The 19548-nt window shown below is 36.8% G+C and overlaps 1 protein-coding gene across 1 annotated transcript; it reads right to left on the bottom strand.

Moving 5' to 3' along the window:
- Positions 1 to 2336: 2336 nt before the first annotated feature.
- LOC103716037 (glutaredoxin-C1-like) lies at positions 2337 to 3513 on the bottom strand. The gene has a single exon (XM_008803882.6). The coding sequence runs from the start codon at positions 2966 to 2968 to the stop codon at positions 2657 to 2659; it is 312 nt and encodes a 103-aa protein (XP_008802104.1). The 5' UTR covers positions 2969 to 3513; the 3' UTR covers positions 2337 to 2656.
- Positions 3514 to 19548: the final 16035 nt, after the last annotated feature.

The raw sequence follows: 19548 nt of genomic DNA, 5'->3' as shown, positions 1-19548 counted from the left end.
TTTTTGAATTTGTTTTTTAGTTGGAGTGAGTAGGCGATGTTATCATCTTATAGTGGGAGAGAGATTGTGGTTGTATAAATAAAGGGAGAGTTTAGTGAGACTTCTTTTGTGACATGAGGAGAGAGAGAGAGAGAGATAGAGAGGTATCCTTTTTCCTGAGGCATGAGAAAGCTTCTTTTTTTTTCCTGTGTGGCTGAATTATTTTTAATAAAATATTTTTTTATCTTTCTTTTTTTTTTCTTTTACTGTCTCCTTTCTATTGGTTTTTTTTTCCTGATGTTTGTTTTAAATCTTGAGCCGACGCGGTCAATCTACTTTGTGTAATATGCTGTTCTACAGAATCATCACCGGATTCGTTGCCTGCACCATTGACTATAGCTAGCACCTTTGCCTTTTGTGAGTTCAGGTAGAGAATAATTCGTCGTGTCTATATTTTATGACCCTTATCCACCTTTATGGTCAGGTTCATAGTTCGGGTTGGGTGGACATTGATATATCTAGCTAGATTTGGAGCTGATTTGCCCTTAGTATATTTAAAATGGCTGAAACTACTTTTATGATGGAAGTTCATATATTCTGGTCAGTGGCTATTAAGAATGCAACATGGGCCACGCAATATAGTGTAAGGCAGACCTATCATAAAAACAAATTAAGCTAGTCCCAAAGGCTTAGGATTGCTTTATGTTAACCCCAGCCCATGCTGCCTTTGTAGCAGTGACAAGACCCAAATCCTCCCTGGTTTGCATATGATGTGATATTAAAAATCAAAGTCATCTTTTTCTACTAACACAAAGTTTCACAAATTGATTTCTTGATCAGCGAAGTTCATTTGATTTACCAAATCAAACTGAGTGATTTAGTTTGTATCAAGCCCCTATTTTAGTCTTTAGCAGATATCTAAATTAAGCCAGGCCTATGTACCTCCTTTACCTGACCTTGACTCAGTCCATTTGCATCCCTACTTGTTACTTACCTGCACACAGTACTCATACATGAAACTCGCATCTGACCCCTCTCCAAATGCTGATACTTTTTGTTAGCTAAGATATTGAACAGTCACCAGGATTCCATAAGTGGAGGTCCTCAAAAATGCTCTCTGGATGGTGATAGGTCATGAGTACAACTAGGGAGATAGGGCCCTTGGGCTAGACACTTGGTATCAGAATGAGCAGGATGATAAGGAGAAGAGCCTATGCTTGTAGATGAGAACAGAATCATATGTGATAAAGAGAGTGGGGGGTGCATGGAGCTCTCACTCTGCCACATATGGAGGTTCTGAGGTACAGATTTGTACAGGTGGGTGAGTGGGTGGCTGGGTGGGTGATCCATATTCCTCTATCCTAGATGTGCACGGTTTTGCCTTTCTGTCCATTTGGATATGGGGGAATACTAGAGCTGAGAAAAAGTGAATTCCTTCTGTTTCCTCCCTTTTGCTTCTTGTGGTAGAAGGAATTTAAGCTTTCGACTCAGTGAGAAAAGCAACAATAGTTAGCATTAACTAAATATTGATTAGAAGTCCTCTTTTGCAAATTAATAAGATAGGTTTAGCTAACTAGACCATAGCTCAGTGGTAATTGGTATGTTCTTTTCTTTGGAGGATGTTTGGTGATCATAATGCAAGAATATAGGGAAAAAGGATATAAAGAAAATGAAAATTAATATTATCTCTAATAACACCTCAATGCAAAAGGGTACCGAGTGCATAACTCCATACATATAAATGCCCCTTATGTGCAATCTCTCTCCCACACGTAGGTGGCTGTGAATGAGACTCTTTTCCCTATGTATTGCACCAACACTCAGCAGAAGCTCCAACCTAGTCATGACTAACTGTTCATGGTCATATATAGCATTGCTCCATTATCATTGATTACAAGAAAAAGAAGAGATGAAATGCTAGCTCTATCATAGTGTTGATCGGTAGTTAGTCACCTAAACCATTGGAAGAGAGAAATTTAATTTGATTTTGCTTCCTTGAGACACTCGTCACCAACCAATGCACTTGCTACTGCTGCTCCAAGTGATCTAGATACCTGAGAAGTAGTTAGCCACCTTTTGTAGGTGGATAAAAGAGGTATCCATTCTTTTCTTTTTATCTCTTCTCCTAAAAGTCAATGAACAGTGATCACCACTTTTGAGATAAATGGAACTTTAGGTAGCATCACGTTAGAGTGGGCCAAGAGGCAACTAACCTCGGCTATAATGATGCTTAATATGTAGATACTCTGGACAAAAACATGCTGATGGAACTTTAACAAGATTATGGCATTTGATTCTGAACGTTTTGACAGGATAATGAAACCGATGGCTGGCTCAAACACTCAAAGCCATGTAGATACATTAATTTGACAATTTATTGATGACACATCGAGTATTTAAGTCGATATTAATGTACATTGCACAAAAGAAAAAGGAAGACTACAGACATGACTCTAGCCACCAGGTAGAGAAGAAAAACATGGCTCCATTATTTAATTACTTGGCCAAAGACTTGAGACATCACCCTGTAGGGTTGTGTCATGACCATACCTAACTATCATGGGGTTAAGAGTGACTTTGTAGTTTATTTTCCATGCTTCGTTTGCAACGAAAGATAAGTAACTCTGGTAGCATTGATAAGATGATGTTGGAGCCACTTAGGTCTTTTAATGTGGTATCAGAGCCAGATAGCACCTGCATCTCGGAGCAATGGAACCAGTTTGCCACTGAGATGAAGGGACATGATCTTATCAGTCGGTCCGACCAAACTGCCGCCAATGAACACTGCAGGCACCGGAGGATTACGGCCCACCATCTTAGCAAGAGCTCGCTCCATATCTTTTCCCTTGGGATCCTCATCTAGCTCATGAATGGTGGGATTGACCCCGAGCTCACTGAAGAACCTCTTGATGGTGTGGCACATGCAGCATGAGCTCAAACTGAAGATAACCACTGCTTTCTGGGAGGCCAATTTGTTGACTCGATCCATCCCGACGCTCGAAACAATTAAGAAAGCGTGGAGTGTAGGTGCTTATGGAAGAATGAAGGGGGAAAAAAAAAGAGAATACAGAAGTAAACTAAGCTAGTGATGATAAAATATGGAAGGTGGTCAGCTAAGAGCTGTGTTATGGAGAAGGAAAGATGCAAGGAATTAATGAAGGCTGAAGCGGGCAATAAAACCTATATTCTCTTCAAAACCACTGCAGCAAAGCCTTCGATGGATGGATGATGGTTGAGCTTAGAAGATTTGAATGGAGATTTTAGAAGGATGAAGAGAACTAGGGATGAAGCTGGCTACTGCTAGTTGTGCTGAAGCAAGGAACATTTTGAGGTGCGGTGGACATGGGCTCTCCGTGCAACTTATTTATATAGAGCCAAGAGGGTGGTGGATTGCAATTTTTATTTGATGGAAAAGCCTGACGAGACTCAAGAGAATGTTCTCTAGCTAGAATTGTTGCTCTTTGTCCAAATTGTCCCTGTGATCATTGCTTTGAAAGAGACACCGTTTCAACCGAGTCTGTCTAAGAGACCGGAACCGGTTTAAGAAACTGCATAATATCCATGTTTTCCTCTCTCTCTCTCTCTCTCTCTCTCTCTCTCTCTCTCTCTTTTTCTCTTCCGGTTTCTTCTTTCCCCCTACCAAGTACCAATCACCAAAGATAAGAGCTGGTTAAGTTTAGGAATATATGTGGATGCTAACCCCACCACCACTTCTCAAATGTGATGGCAAAAATGCTTTGATCCTTGGTGTCTCCTCCTTTTCAAGTAGCTAATGGTAAGAGCATTTGGGTGGGACATAAGATCAGCATTGGATGCCATGAAATTATTTTTTCAAAGGAATTGCTCACTATTTGGACTTGTCTAAACTTCAAAGAAGCTACAAGTGGGATGCAAACATTAGAGCACATTCTTGAAGCAACTACTTGGCAGAAGCTGAGTGGAGCAATGTAGTGCCATGGTAGGATACGTTGGGGACATAGGGAAATTGTTAGGGATAATTGGTGGGCCACTTGAGTGCACCAATTGGTGGTATTTTATGCTTCAAATTGGCTAGTTTTTGAATATGAAATTGTGGTTTGTTAGTACCAAGAGATTGAACTGCTAAAACACCCTGTTTGGTTTCATTAGGGATTATTCTGTGGTCCTTGAACAATGAATCCGCCATGTTTTACGAGATAGAGAATCACCAATATCAATCATTCTTAGGATCAATATCTGAATTAGCGGCCTACAAATTCTTCTTTTTTGAAGTGAATGCCTTCCGGCGACAGAAGTTCTTTCTTTGTTCTTTTTGAAAAGCTGAACACAGAAATGTTATCATAGTTTCATTTGTTAAGAGCCAAATACCAAATAGTATAGGCATTTGCAGTCATTTAAATTCAAAATGCAGAAAACCTAGTAGATGCTAGGATTAAGCCCAGAGCAAGGGTTGTGAAGAACTCTCATTCTATCCTCGTACTACAACAAAAATAAATATTAGTGGTATTTTTAAGTGCCACTATAAGCCAGAAAGAATGCCGCAAATATCTTTATCGGCATTTCATGGCATTTTCTTATTCACCATCTTAAAATGATGTCGGCAATTAATTATCAGCATTTTCAAATTATATTGACAAAAATTTCTGTTATAGCGGCATATATAAATGTCCTTAAATTTATAATCCTTGCATTTTATATATATCCATAAAAAATAATCAAAAATAAACCATATATTTTAGAATTCGAACAAAAGGAGGGTTCAAACTAGCAGCTCTTATTTGAATAGCAGGCTCTTAACCACAAAGCAACTTGTACTATTATTAAATAAGAACTATTTATTTAACTTATTAACGTACATTCATGTCATTAAATAAGTATTTGATGTACATTTTATATTTTAATCATTATTTTTAAAAAATTCTTTTATTTTTCGCAAAAATCAAAATGAACTTAATTTATGTAATTATTTATGATATTTTTAAAGTTTTATTATTTAAAATATTTAAAAATTAACTTTTGTGTGTCATCACATTCATATATAATTCTTTTACAAACTCTTTAAGAATAGTTAATTCATGATTACTTTTATTTATGCTATAATAAGAAGTAATAATGGTTTTTATGCAAAAAATGGTAATATTATATATTTATCTTATATAATTTTTGATTCTTAATATTTGAATATAAGCTCGGTCGAACCAATGATCTATATATAGTAATGCTAAGAAGATATATGTACGATAACATATTTGATGGCATTAGCATGACCAAACCTAAGCTCTGTATAAAAATTAGCTATTTAAAGTTTAGCGGTAATCTTCTAAAATCCTACAAATTATGATATTATTTACCAATATATTAGTTAAATGCCAAAATAGCAGTTCTAGTTTTCAACACTTTAAGTTATATGCCGTAAAATACAAATTTATTGTGGCATTTATAATAAAGTTCCACTAATTAAAAATACTTATTGGAAGATAACGACATTTATACTATAATGCAACAAAAAAAAGAAGCAACATATAATAAGAAATGCCACGAGCTATTTGCTGCCAAATATTATTTCTGTTGTAGTGTTATATATATATATATATATATATATATATATATATATATATATATATATATATATATATATATATATATATATATATGATATTCTCAACCATTCATCCCCCTCAAACTCATGGTGGATTGTAGACCATAAGTTTGGAAAGGAGATTAGAATGTTGAGCTTTTATTTGAGGCTTAGTAAGTAAATCAGCAGGTTGAATCTCAGATGGAAGATAGAGAAGAGAGAGTGTCCCTGCAAAATGATGATGATGTTGGTAAAGAAGGCATCAACACCAATATTCTGGGTGAGCTCATGCTTGGTGGGGTTGGGATCAATTTAAATGGCACCAGTATTATCACAATAGAGTGGAGTCGGCTTAAAAAGGATAACACTCATATCTGCAAGAAGCCAACGAAGCCAAATGATCTCAACAGTAGTAGTAGCCATAGCTCTGAGTTCAGCTTCAATAGATGATCGGGAGATGCTGTCTTTTAGATTTCCATGAGATAAGAGAAGTGCTAAGAAAATACAGTAGCATCGGAGAAAGCATGAAGTTGAAGTTGGGAAGAACTGGAACAGTACCTCGAAGATAGTGCAATAGGTGGAGATGGGAGCATAGGGAATTATTATGAGGGCCAAAACCGATTGGCTCAAAACAAGCACAGCATAAGCAATATCTAGCCAGGAAATAGTGAGATAAACAAGGCTACCTACAAGATGTCGACAGCGAGTAGGATCAGAAAGTGGTGTACCAACTCGAGGCTTTACGTTATGATGGAGCTCCAATGGAGCATCAGCAGCACGGCAATCGGTCAAGCCAGCTGTAGAGAGAATGTCAGCAGCATATTTCTATTAGCGTAAGAGGTAACTTTTGGAGCCATATGCAACCTCAAGGTCCAAGGAATATCGAAGTGCCCTGATGACTTTCTTATGAATATAGGCTAACATTATGTAGATTCACAGACACTTGCTGCTTGGGATGGTTCGGACCAATTATCGAGCACCTGGTGGGTGCAGTTCTAAGCATAACATAGAGATCTATACAGATAAAGACTTGAATGTTCTAAAACTTGAACAAGATAGTAAATCGTGGGAAATGAATGGCAGAATTCAAATCCAAAGAACCAGAGAGCCGAAGATGGTATGAGGCTTAGTCTTGAAATTCTCATTCTATCCTCGGTATTGTATTAGAAGAGAATCATATATACATTGTGATTACAATAACCATGAGATAAGCTTACCACCAAGATTACATGCGTACAACATATACACTATATACAATACGCAATACTCTAACAGTAGATGCCGGTGAAGATTAGGCGCCAGTCATAAATAAAATGAAGTGCTTTCGAAAGAGTACTAGAATAATTCATTGGTAAAGCTGCTTGAATATGATGATACACTTTCGTGGGGAATGAGCACTTTAGTTGTTTCATTGGTCCCATTGGACTGAATAAATAAGCAGGGAAAAATGGTGAGCAGAAACAGGATTTTTTCTTCCACCTGCACTCATCTTGTCTTATTTACTTTATTATTTGTCCTATATTTATAAAGACTTCATTATAATAGTTATTTTCAGTCATAATGTCTCACATTACCTCCAGCAGACGTTCCCAATTACAACCCACATATCCACTCTAAACTACAGTATAGAACTTCTAAACTCTTAATGCTAGGAGAGGATATCACTTCCATGGTTGTGCTTTCTTTAATACGTACAAGGATAAGAAAATGACTAGGAGAGGATATCACTTCCTGAGGGGCATCTATTGAGGTGGACAAAAGTGAAATTGATCCAATACCCACTTTTTTTTGAGCATGATAATTTATGACTTGATCCGTTAATCCGATATGCAAACGACCTACAGACGAGTCAACCTATCTGAACCTATTTATTAAACAAATTGGGCTCATATTTAAATATTTGGCATGTTTAATCTATTTTGATCTATTTAATAATTAGGTCAGGCTATAACCCAACTTATTTTATCTATTTAAAACTTGTTTAACCTATTTAAAACTTGCTTAACATGTTTCTATCTTGTTTAACTCGATTTGCTTAACCAGTTTAACCCATTTAAATCTATTTAATTCATCTAAAATTTACTTAACTTGTTTAAACCATTTAATTTGACTTGATTTATTTAATAAATAAATTATACGAGTCGGATTGGATTACAGATTAATAAATAGGTCAAATTTGAATCTGAATTTTTGTTGAATTTAGGTTGATGAATTTTTGATCTGATCTTATCCGTATTTGACTCGATCTAACTCGATCGCCATCTTTACTTTTTTTTTCCCCCCTAAGAAATTACAATTCCGTACACAAATTTTTTTCCAAAAAATACAGGAATTAGAATGGGAAAATCCATAGATCATTTTGTGGTCTCATGACTCTTTATCCTATAATGGTCCTTACAAATAACGAAAAGAATGAGAAGAAGAAAAAAAAGTACTAGCCTCACATGAATTTCCGGTGACGGGTCCTATGAAAACGACTTCGGAGTCGATGGGTACCAAAACTTGGTCGTACATAGAGGATTGATGCGAGAGACTCTTATGCGATGGAAGGTGGCCCCCACAAAGCTTGCGACGCGGCCATGCAAGGGTCGTGCAGGAAATCTTGAGGTGTAGGAAATGCCACGTGGACAGTGTTTGTCAAACTGGTCGCATCTTTTCGCCACTTGTCATGCTAAATTAAAAGTTATGACCCCACTGAGAGCCAAAAAAAACCGAGGAATCGATGCAACCTAGTAACCGAGATGCACGTGGACGCAATGCATAACGACTGGTAGTATGTATTTGTTCGGCGAAAAGAAAAAACACAAGTACGGGAGATCTGCTTGTAATTGATGAGAGTGGAATAAAATTCCTTTGGTCGTATTTGATGGGAAATGGATTAGATCATACCAAATTGTAATAGGTGGCACTAATGGTGGATCTATGGGGAGGGTGCTTAACATCCAATACCACTCATGTATTCCATCTTTCAGTACTGAATAATGTGACATATTATTCAACTCGATCTTAAATCACCTTTTGATTCGATGGCAAGATCTCATAGTAATTGCAGTAGATGGTGACCTAAGCCATTTCTCATATAACTAAAATCTATTTAAAAATATTTTTTTTTTGCAAGTGCCAACTAGTTTAGTTAGTAAAATCAGTGCAGGTTAGTAACCATGTCCGTATAATGTCCTCTTAAAGCTAAGTTGCTATGCTTTGATTGACAAGCAAATTTTGTTCATATATATTATGTAACCGGAACCTATATTCATTAAAGCTTTCCATGTGGATCCCAACACAGTCATAGCCTTCCTTTCCATCATGCAACTTTTACTAGCTCTTCTTATAATGAAATCAGTTAGAAATTAAGATAGAACCCAATTCATTTTTTCGAGTAGGGAAAGAACCCACTAGATTATTAATCTCCAGAAAAGAATAAAGAAGAGTAAGAGGAGATTGTTAAGTCTCTGTATAGCACTAGACCATGACTCTCAACATCTTTAGATGAACAAATGTGACCCTATGCATTGAACAACCTCATGGCAGCAACGAGAACAAATTTGTAGGAGGTTTGTTTCTAGAGAAATATTCTGGCATTCCTTCCACCCCCACACCTACCAACGAACCAGCATGGCGAGCTGATCCTATGCCTTTCTCCATTCCCATTCTTCACCCTCATTCTTCTCCATGCAGTTTATAATGAGAGGAGCAAAGAAGATCTCTCTTTGATGCCAAGGAATGTGTTGATAACTTGCACATGTTCTTCGCAAAAGAGCAATACAAGAAAATACAGTTCACTATTTCTGGCCTTACCCCATGAAGGCAATATGTCTAATCCATCCTCCAGCCTTTCTTGTTAACTACATCCTTAGGATATATTTTTGTTGCATAAGTCTAACCATCAAAATATTTTTACCTTCTTGCATAAAAAAATTGTATTTTTACCTTCCATGGAGTAGTTGTCTTCCATAGAACCTTCTAACAAGGCCAAAGTAATCCTCTCATATTGATAAGCTTGTAATGTGAGGAGACTGAGTAGCAATTATCCATGGTTAGTTTCTATGTAAGAGATCTACATTCATTGCTAGTTTCACCTTCTATAGTAGACTACAAAGATTTGAAAATCCTATCTTCTCTTTCAAGATTTTGTAACCTTGATATTCCATCTATACACCCTTGCAACCCATTGCTAATCCATTGAAGCGTTGGTTTTGGGCAGTGAATTACAGAGCATAGAGGGGAGGGAGGGAGAGAGGAGGGCACAGAGAGAGAGAGAGAGAGAGCAAAGAGGCATATTCCTCATTCACTTATCCTCCCAAAAGCATATTTTATCACCATTACCAAGTTAGAGGGATAAACAAGGCCGAAAAGCTTTAAAATTTCTTCTTCTGTCTTTCAAGATTGGAGATAGTCCATATAGTCTTCTATTATTCCTCGACCTCCAATTTCTTCCTAGAGTAATAAGATATAGTTCGTGTAAAACCTAAGTCATTCTGGTTCTAAAGTAGAGTGAGACCTAGAGTAGTTCAAGTCAGGAGCTATTAGATCAACCTACTTACAATTATACCAAAATTGCTTTTCTAACTTAAAACTATTCTCACAAAAAAATAATAATAAAATAAGAAAATTTCAAGAAAAAGCTTCTCACATCTTTGCTTTCATTAATTGATGATAAAATCAATTTATAACACCTCTACTTATGCTACTAAGGTCTGCATCTCCAAATTCAGGTTGAATTTCTTTTTCTTTTCTAAAACTTATTTAGGCTCGACGCTTACATCAACTTCATTTCCTATCAAACCACTAATTTTCTTCTGGATCGGAAGATGTGCCTAGTCAAAATTATTCGAAAAGAAAGTTTTATTTTGACTAGCCCATTTCAGGCCCTAAATATTATGGAAACCCATATCAGTAGGGTGCAACGAACTCTTTTGAGGTGATTGTACGCTTATAGTACTAAGCGAGAGCTTCATTTTGGCATTGGGCATGCTGGAATGGTTACTATATAAGAAAGTTATAGCCTTTGGAAATTACATTTCATAATTAGATACTAGATGTGGCAGATCTTTCTCTCTCCAAATTTGTCCAAACCTCTATGAAGTGGCTAGTTTAATTTACAACGAGTTAGGTGATCCTTCTAGAATAAAATAGCAGGCCACCTCGATTTATTTGGTTCACTCATGAAACATGACATCATTAGAAATATGAATGGTTGCTTGATTATCAAGGTAATGTACGAAAGAGAAACTGATATCCTATTGGATGGACGTGACCAAATATTGTTAGTGAATAGTTCTTGTGAATTTGAGTTTGCCAAGTTTCACATTTATAATATCTACTTCCAATGTTGACATTGTATTTATATCTCTTGCAATGGAGAGGGCTAAAGACTTGTTTAGATGCTTGAAGATCTTTTTCTTGAGATGAGCCTCAATGATGGGAGTTTTTGTTTAAAGAATAAAGAGGCGTTGGAAGAGAGGCATTAAAACAACACCTAGATTCCAAATCCCTACATTTATAGGATAAGGTAAATTATGTCAATTCAATCAAGATAAAGGAAAACAAAGTGATCATAGTAATTCCAATAAAAGGGTTTGAGGAAAACAAACAAGCCACTAGATTTGACATTTTAATCTTTTTTTTCTTCTAACCCAATCCTAAAATAATTATCTTTTCTTCTTGTAATCTTTGACAATCAGGAATAATCCTATTTTCTAACTGGTAGCTTAAAAAGTTAATCACCAACCCTTAAGAATGATTAAAGCCATTACTTTTCTATTATTAAAACACAAACTCTTTAAAGTAAATTATTTGTCATGGTATTTATGTTAGAAAAATAAATTATAATTATTATTAAATAGATGGTAATTAGTCAGTTAGTTATTAGTTGAATAATAAAGACTATTATGTTATGGAGCAATTGTGAGCTTGAGCCCAACCAAGAGAATGTCTTGATGTACAAGTTGGAATCAAATACAACTTAAAAGCTTAAGCTATTGAGTTTTGGACCAATCATCTATATTGATCTATCTCTCACTAATTATCTTATATGGAACTAAACCTCACATATTGATCCTTAGCATTATCGCTCAAACCCGCCACTTTACAAGAGTGACACTTCAACAATGTATTCAATTCCAACTAGGAGAAGACTTGATATACAAGTTTGGGCATAATTCAACTTAAAAGCTAAAGCCATTAAAATTTTGGGCCTAGTCATCTATGTTAATTCATGCAACTTCCACTAATTATTCCATGTGGGACTGCATTTACCTTCCATAACCTCACACCTGATCCTCAGCATATTATGCCTTATTGAAAAAAACATGTGTGACATGATTCTTGAGAAGAGAAAAGTATTACTAAGATTGGATGGGATGTTCACCATCTCTTATCACCGAGATCTAGACATAGCCAAAGAGAGATGAAAGAAGGATGAAGTAATTACAATAGCAATCTATTTGATCCCATATGTTTGGATGCGTGTCATTTTTTTGGTCTGACTGGCTAAGGATCATGGCCTTTGAAAAATTAAATTGGTTGAGATAGGCTAACTACCAAGTGGAGGAGGGATCACTACAGTTGACTTTCTTTAACTGATATACTTTTAAAATCAGCATGCACCCTAACCTAGAATGTTAAGTATGAAGTGATGTGTTGATATTATATAATGTCAATTAAAACTGCAACCCAATTCTTGCATGGTTGGAACAAGTAAAATGGTGCATCGTCAAATATCTCAATCACATACCAAGGATCCCATACCAATATTGGATGAGGTGTGGTGTCAATGAGCAGTGCATGGACAAACACATCAACAATTCTATCCTTTAGAAAGGCTAGAGATGTGGGTAACTGAGTATCTTTCCATTGATCAACTAAAGGAAAGGATGGAATGATATTTTCTTGGTGCCCTTTCTCTATACATTTTATTTATTATGTGGAGAATCAGAAGTCATTCCTATATCCTATCGATTGTCTTCTCTAGAGGTATCTCCCTATTGTCTCTCGTATATTTTTTTTACTTGATTCATTCATGGGATCTTTAGGTTGGGAGTTTGGGGTCATACTGTACTAATAAAGAAGAAAGCATACTTTTACATGTATATATAAAGCATGCATGCCAATCCATAAACTTGTTATAGTCATGAATGTCAAGTGTCATCTAACTTCTTACTTGATTACCTAGGTGCTAGCACTGGCTTCTTATTTGAAGTGGTCAATAGGATGGAAGATGATGCATAGACAAATGGAACACAAACAAAATATAAGAACACGAGCACCTTCTATAACAACCATCTGGTGAAGCATGTGATATTTCCATAATGACCAACTACTATATATTTGTGTAATACCTAAGGCCACCAATCTTGCTTGCAATACCATGAAGCAGGATAAGTAAATGGAAGGTGACGTAAAATTTTTGAAAGAAACACTCAAAGGAATAGGTTTGTTTAACCATTATTTGCTTAAGAAAAAATAAGCACACAAAGAACTATGAAATAACTCATAATCATTGATGAAGGTTATGTTCCCACTTGATTGACAAGTAATGATTGCATACTATTGTGATGACATCTTGATCTTGGTAACACAACTCCATAGGAAAGTTTGGTGCCTATTTAGATGCTTGAGAATATTATTGTTTTGATACTTCCACATGAGTGGGAGGCAAGAAAGAAAGGCTAGAGTAGTAAGTCAAAAGGATGAGAGGAAACACAACCCAGGACCTCTCCCAAAAGGCTAACAAAAAGGTATTTTGAGTTCTTTAGCATTGTATAAATAGTTAAGATCTATCCAATGCATAGCTGATATAGGACTAAATACTCGTTCTCTAGGTCCTTACATAGCGTCTTTGCTAGGCTAAGGATCCAAATTAATTCAAATCCAATCACAAGTACTACAAATATAATCATAAACACTATGATCAGCTCCTGGTCAACCCAAATGGACCCATATTGTAGTGTTCCCAAGTCCATATAGGTCACAGGCCGGATTCGCTCTAATACGATTTCTAGTAATCCATGACTTCATCCAAAAGACTAGCCAGAAAATATTATCTAGGTTTATTGATCTTGTGTAAGTACTTAAGATCTACCTAGTGCATATTCGATGTACAACTGAACACACACTCACTGGGTCCTTACAAACTATTTTTGTTTCAATCTTGGCATCCTCGCCAGGCTAAGGGTGCAAGTTCATTCAAATCAATTGTAAGTACCACAAATTCAATTACAAATACTATAATCAGCTTGTGGTCAGCAACAAATAGACTTACACTGCAATATTCTTTAGACCACATAAGCTATAGATCGGGTTCACTTTGATGCCATTTTTAACAACCTAGGATCTCACCTAGAAGGCTAGCCAGAAGTTATTATCTAGATTCTTTGGCCCTATATAAGTATCCAAGATCTCCTCAGTACATAGTCGATGTGGGACTAAATATACATATGCATGAGTCCTCACAAAGCCATTGTCCTACAATCTTGAGATTTTCAGAACTTTAAAAATTAACTTTTCATATGACGTATGAGGTCTCAAAAATTATAGGACTGCTAGGATTGGGGCTTACTCTAATTCTTGCCCATTTGTCTCTTCATTTGTCCCCTTTACTTATAGATCATATAAAAAGTAGAGGATATCATATGTATAGGATGGTTAGGCTTCCAAAGAGGGCTCTAGGGTATAGAAAATGTGTATATAGAACTATGTTCTCAAACATCACAAAATAATCACTCATACATCAAACCAAATTAGATATCTATCCGATCAAGCCGGATGCCAACCATTCAAATCCAACATCAACATATAAGTTCCTCGAAAAAAGAGAAAGTTTGGTAAAAGAGTATTGCTATTGATCGTTGCTCTATGATATGGTACTTAAGTATTGATGCAATGCACAAGATGTGGGTGAGGTCACATGAGGATATGGATGCGGATGCATTAGTGCTAGATAACCTTTTTCTCAACCCTACTTTCTAAATAGTTATTTATTCCGAGTCCAACTGTTCCTTCTTTCAGGATGACACCTTTGCTAATTCCCTTGTTCATGAGAAATATTTAAACTACAAATATTTAGCTTTAGTTAGTTATGGATAATAGATGCGATATCTATGTAAAATAGTATATGGATAAAGAGGAATGCAAGGTCGGATCGTAGCATCTCTCCCATTTATGTGACTAGCTAATGCAAAAATCCCCACAAATGGGTCACATTCCTCTTTTCTTCATAGCCTTTAAAGATACCCAACAATGACGACCTACAACTAAAAGCAAACAACAAAGTAGAGGCAAAAAGGGAGGAAGGTAGATCAAAATAAAATTGGTGATACCTAAGAATATCAAAAAGCAATAGAAAATAGTTGGCAGCAAAAGAAACGGTGGAGAGACAAAGGAGAAAAAAACAATATAGAATTAGTATGCTCCTCTCTTTCTCTCTTGACTTTGGAAGGAGATATAGAACATGGCACATGTGTGAAGGGTCATCAAGGATGGCTCCCCATTTGCTTTATCCAATACAATATGCGTGCCCTTTTGTACTATTCTCTAAGTTGATTCTCGAGTGATAAGTTTGACATAGATCTAATGAATAATAGTATGGCCAACATGGATGCGATTCTACTTCCAAGGAAAGCAATATTCCATTAAACAAAAATCTCTGGGTTTGCACATTAGAAAATATCGTATGGAGCGGGCTTTCTATTTTGCCACATTTTTTCTAGTGCCCATCTTAAAGAGAAAACTTTAAAAATCAAATGAGGGCAGAACTCCTGCTAATAGAGTCCATCAGTACCATGACTGTAAAAAGAATAAAAAAAATATAATTCTGCATGTGAAGAGAGGCCATCTGCCCACATTATCTCTTCTTCCTTGTTGATCTTCTCTCCATCTGTTCTCTTGCTTGTTAAGCCATCTCTCCCCTCCATGAGGGCTTCCTTCTCTTTCCCAAGTTCTTTTCCCTCCTTCAAATCTTTCTCTCTTTTACATGATAAAAAAAAGCTTAAAGTAGGTATCAATAAGCCAAAGAGTGTGTATCACTCATCCATATATAGCATATTGGTAAACGCTATATTCTAAAAACTATGTGTCGATTTACCTATAAGTATGTATCGAGATGCTAGATGGCTATTTTGCTAGGTGTATATCACCTAGCTATGTAATGTGTATTGTGAATACCATAATCTGAAAACTATATATTGATTTATCTAGAGATGTATATTAGTATGTTGTATGACTATTTTGCTAGTATGTATCATCTGATCATGTACTATATATTGGCGAACACTATGTTTCAGAAACTATGTATCAATTTATCTAGAGGTGTGTATTGATTACTGCTGAATGTATATCAAAGAAACTTATAGTATATATCAGAAAATCGACTAGTGTGTATCACTTGGTCATATACTGTGTACTAGTGGATACTATATTTTGGAAACTATGTATCAATTTATCTAAAAGTATATATTAGAATGTTGGACGATTATTTTGCTAAGTATGTATCACCTAATTAATATTAGTGAACAACATGTTATTGAAACTATATATCGATTTATCCAAAGATTTGTATTGAAACACTAGATGACTATTTTACTAGGTCTGTATCATCTAGCTATGTAGTGTATACTGGTAAATACCATATTCGTAAAACTATATATCGATTTACTAGAAGGTGTGTATTGAAATGTTGGATAATTGTTTTACTAGGTGTGTATCATCTGGCCATGTACTATATATTGTGTATCATTTGGCTTTCTTCTATTTTTTTTTAAGTTATAAAATTGACGAACTCCATTAGCAGGAGGAATTCCATTCTGATTTGACTTTGGGGTTTCTTCTTTAAGATAGGTGCTAGAGAAAATGTGGAAAAATAGGAAGCCTGCCCCATACGGTATTCTCTAGTGTGTGCACCAGAAGATTTTTGTTTCATTTCATCCGCTCATATGGTCTGTTGCCTTAGGTCGATTGGGATCACGTGGTCCTCATATTGGCCAAGAGTAAGCTTATGATGGCATTATCAGTGAGATGACATACAACGAGATAAAATGATAATGGACAAGCAAGACTCTTATAAGATTATGATTTTCCTCAAATTGGTCGGTTGGTAATTATTTAGTGTTATAAAAGTACTAAGCTAAGAAAAGAAATGCTTTGTACTGTAGTGACAAAGCCCCTCCTACTCGGTCTCTTTCCCATTTGCAGTAGTGACAATGATGGCAGACCACTGCAGGGAGAAGAGAGAAAGAGGAAGAAGGGAAGGAGGAGGAAGAAGAGGTTATAGAGACGTAGAAAGAAGAGAAGAAGAGGAGGAAGAAGAAGCAGAAAAGAGGCTAGAATTTTTTTTTATTTAATCATTCCATCATAGCATGACCCTAAATAATGTACGGTCCAACATATTTATAGATCCAAAAAAATGCAGACAACCCCCTACAAGAAACTAGTCTCACAAAAGACCTTAAAAATAATGAAATACCAAAATAAGCCCTAAAGGCTGTCAAATAACAAACTATCCTAATAAACCCAAATAACATGAAATCAATCCAAAATAAAATCAAGCCGACTGAACTGGCTGAACTGGCATTGATATCCGCACCAACTCTCTTCGGATGGAAAGAAGTTGACCTTGATGAATATGGCTCGGTGTAGCTCTAGTAGTACTCCAATAGGTCCGGGTCAATTGGCTGAAGCACCTCGCATGTGAGCCAAGTGGAACCGGACGCTAGTTGTCCTTGCCAACAAACCACGAAGCATTGGATACCTCAATCACTGGTAAAACTGGGCTGGAGATGACGATTAGAGATGCGGTTGCGGCAAGCAGGCTCTTCAATTGGCACAAATAGGACTTATTCACAACAGCTTAGCGGACCTAATTTCAGCAACTCGTAGGCCTAATCAATTCTGTTTGGTGAGCCTACAGATTAGGAGTGGGGTGGAGTGTGTTCTAGGCCTGATGGGCCTGTGGTTTAGAAGGAGGGGGGGTTGTGGGTGGAGTGCGGTGCAGACCTGAAGATTAAATGGGGGAATGGTGTGGTTGGGCCCGTTGGCCCGTGAAATGAACTGGAAAAATGGTTGCGGTAGGTGGATTGGACTCAAAAGTGGGGTGCGTGCCTGATGACTTAAGCCGTGAGAAGCAACTTGGGGAGGGGTGGGGGGAATTGTGTGTCCTGGTGGCAAGAGTTTCAACACTGGGGAAGCGGGAGCAGAGATGGTGAAAGGGAAGAGGGGCGAAGAAGAGATCCTCCTCCTCACCTCAACTGATGACCCAATCCTTGTCCTTCTCCTCCTCCAGCAGAGGAAAATAGACACTCACCTCAAGAAATTGTCGTCTATGCGATGATGGAGGAGAGGAACCAATAGACCTTGGGGTGGGCACATAGTGCCACCACCGCTAAGAAGATTCTTGCCCTGATGTCATGCAATGCCACCACCCCCTCTGCCTTCACCAGTGTCATTTCCATGAACCCCTTTTGCTACCACTGCTGGCCACAATGTACACCACCACAGCCGCCAGCACAGGCCCCAAGCTTAGGTTGTACACTATCGACTTCTTGTATGACCCCACATATATCCTCCCATTCCTATCTGCCACCACGAACCTAGACAAGCACTTGCTATAGGGTGCATGCAATGCCCTCACTACCCCCTCCACCACTTCTCCAAATCTCCACCGATCACATTGTAGATCCCCCCACCATCTGCGACATCAGCTGTGGATGGTCCTTGCGCAGGAGATCAAGGGACCAAAGGGGCAGGGGAAGGAGGAGGAGAGGGGGAGAAAGGCAGAGTCGGGGCCTTCCGAGGTAATGAAGATCTAGATCTCAACTATAGGCATCGCACGTCATAATCGTGTTGTATACTCGGATCAAAACTATCGTTCGATCTAAGATCAACAGACAAAGATTTCTCCATCACATGTCCAAAGCTAACCGTGGGAGCAATTGATGAACCTTGGAAGGTAGAAACAAATAAGCCAATATTTTCTAACTATATAGAACAATAAAATATATCAAGTAAAATTAAAACAAATATTCATAATAATATTTTCCTAGATAATTACTATCGTTAGTAATAGCAGTAGCAATTAACAGTTAGTACTCACTATTTTGTATGTAATAATTATAATGATGGTTATAATACAATTGAAACCCGCATTCCATCAGACCATCAGTTTGAACATGTTTCATCTGTGCAGGCCCACATAAGAGTGGAGCACATATTTGGCTCCATAATGCTAAGCGGGTCATATATGCAGCTACAAAATACTAATTAATTCCATATATGGCAGCATATAACTAAGTTGTCTACCTTTTAAAACCATATACAATATGACCATATATAGATAATGCAGTGCACTCAACGGCTGCACAACCATATGCAGCCTTGTGCGCCACATTTTTTAAAACATTGAACTGTCATCCTCAGCACCATCGTTCCTTTGGAATTTGGTATTCTAGTTTGTATATTCTTTCTCTCCCATTTAACCCAACTAGTTAATTTGTTTTTCATTTTTATGAAACCAAAAGTTGGCTATTGAGAAGCCCGTTTGGTTTTCTTTTTCTTAGTGTTGGTTATGCACATTGCTCTCCCTTTTCGACAACTTCAATTTAATCGCAATATTATTTTTCTTTGTAAAATAAAATCATATGGATGTCAGATTTGTCGGTGGATATTATTTTGAGTTTATTAGAGTTATTCACTTTCCTTTTCTGTTAAGGTTGACTTGTTTATTAAGATTCCTTGGACTATTTCTAATAGATTGCCTGAAATTTCTAACAATATTTTAGATCTAGTCCTTCTTAGCATTGGATTCTTTTATATTGGGATGGGGTTGTTCAATAGCATTTTTCATTGCTAGAAACTTGGACTAGATTTTTTCCTTCGTTTTATGTTGTTGTTTGTGTTGCCTCTGTAAGACCTCATGTATATTCCTCATGTAGCCATGTCATTTTTGATTAGTCAATTATCATGAGCAATGGGCCATTATGTTCTTCTTCTTCAGTTCTAACCATATTGTTGATTAATCT

The sequence above is a fragment of the Phoenix dactylifera genome, chromosome 8, assembly GCF_051530095.1.
Source record: "Phoenix dactylifera cultivar Ajwa chromosome 8, Ajwa_hap1_PhDact_Kaust_v1.1, whole genome shotgun sequence".
Taxonomy (NCBI): Eukaryota; Viridiplantae; Streptophyta; class Magnoliopsida; order Arecales; family Arecaceae; genus Phoenix; species Phoenix dactylifera.
Note: the sequence above shows the minus strand (reverse complement) of the source record. Positions and strands in the feature narration are given on the sequence as shown.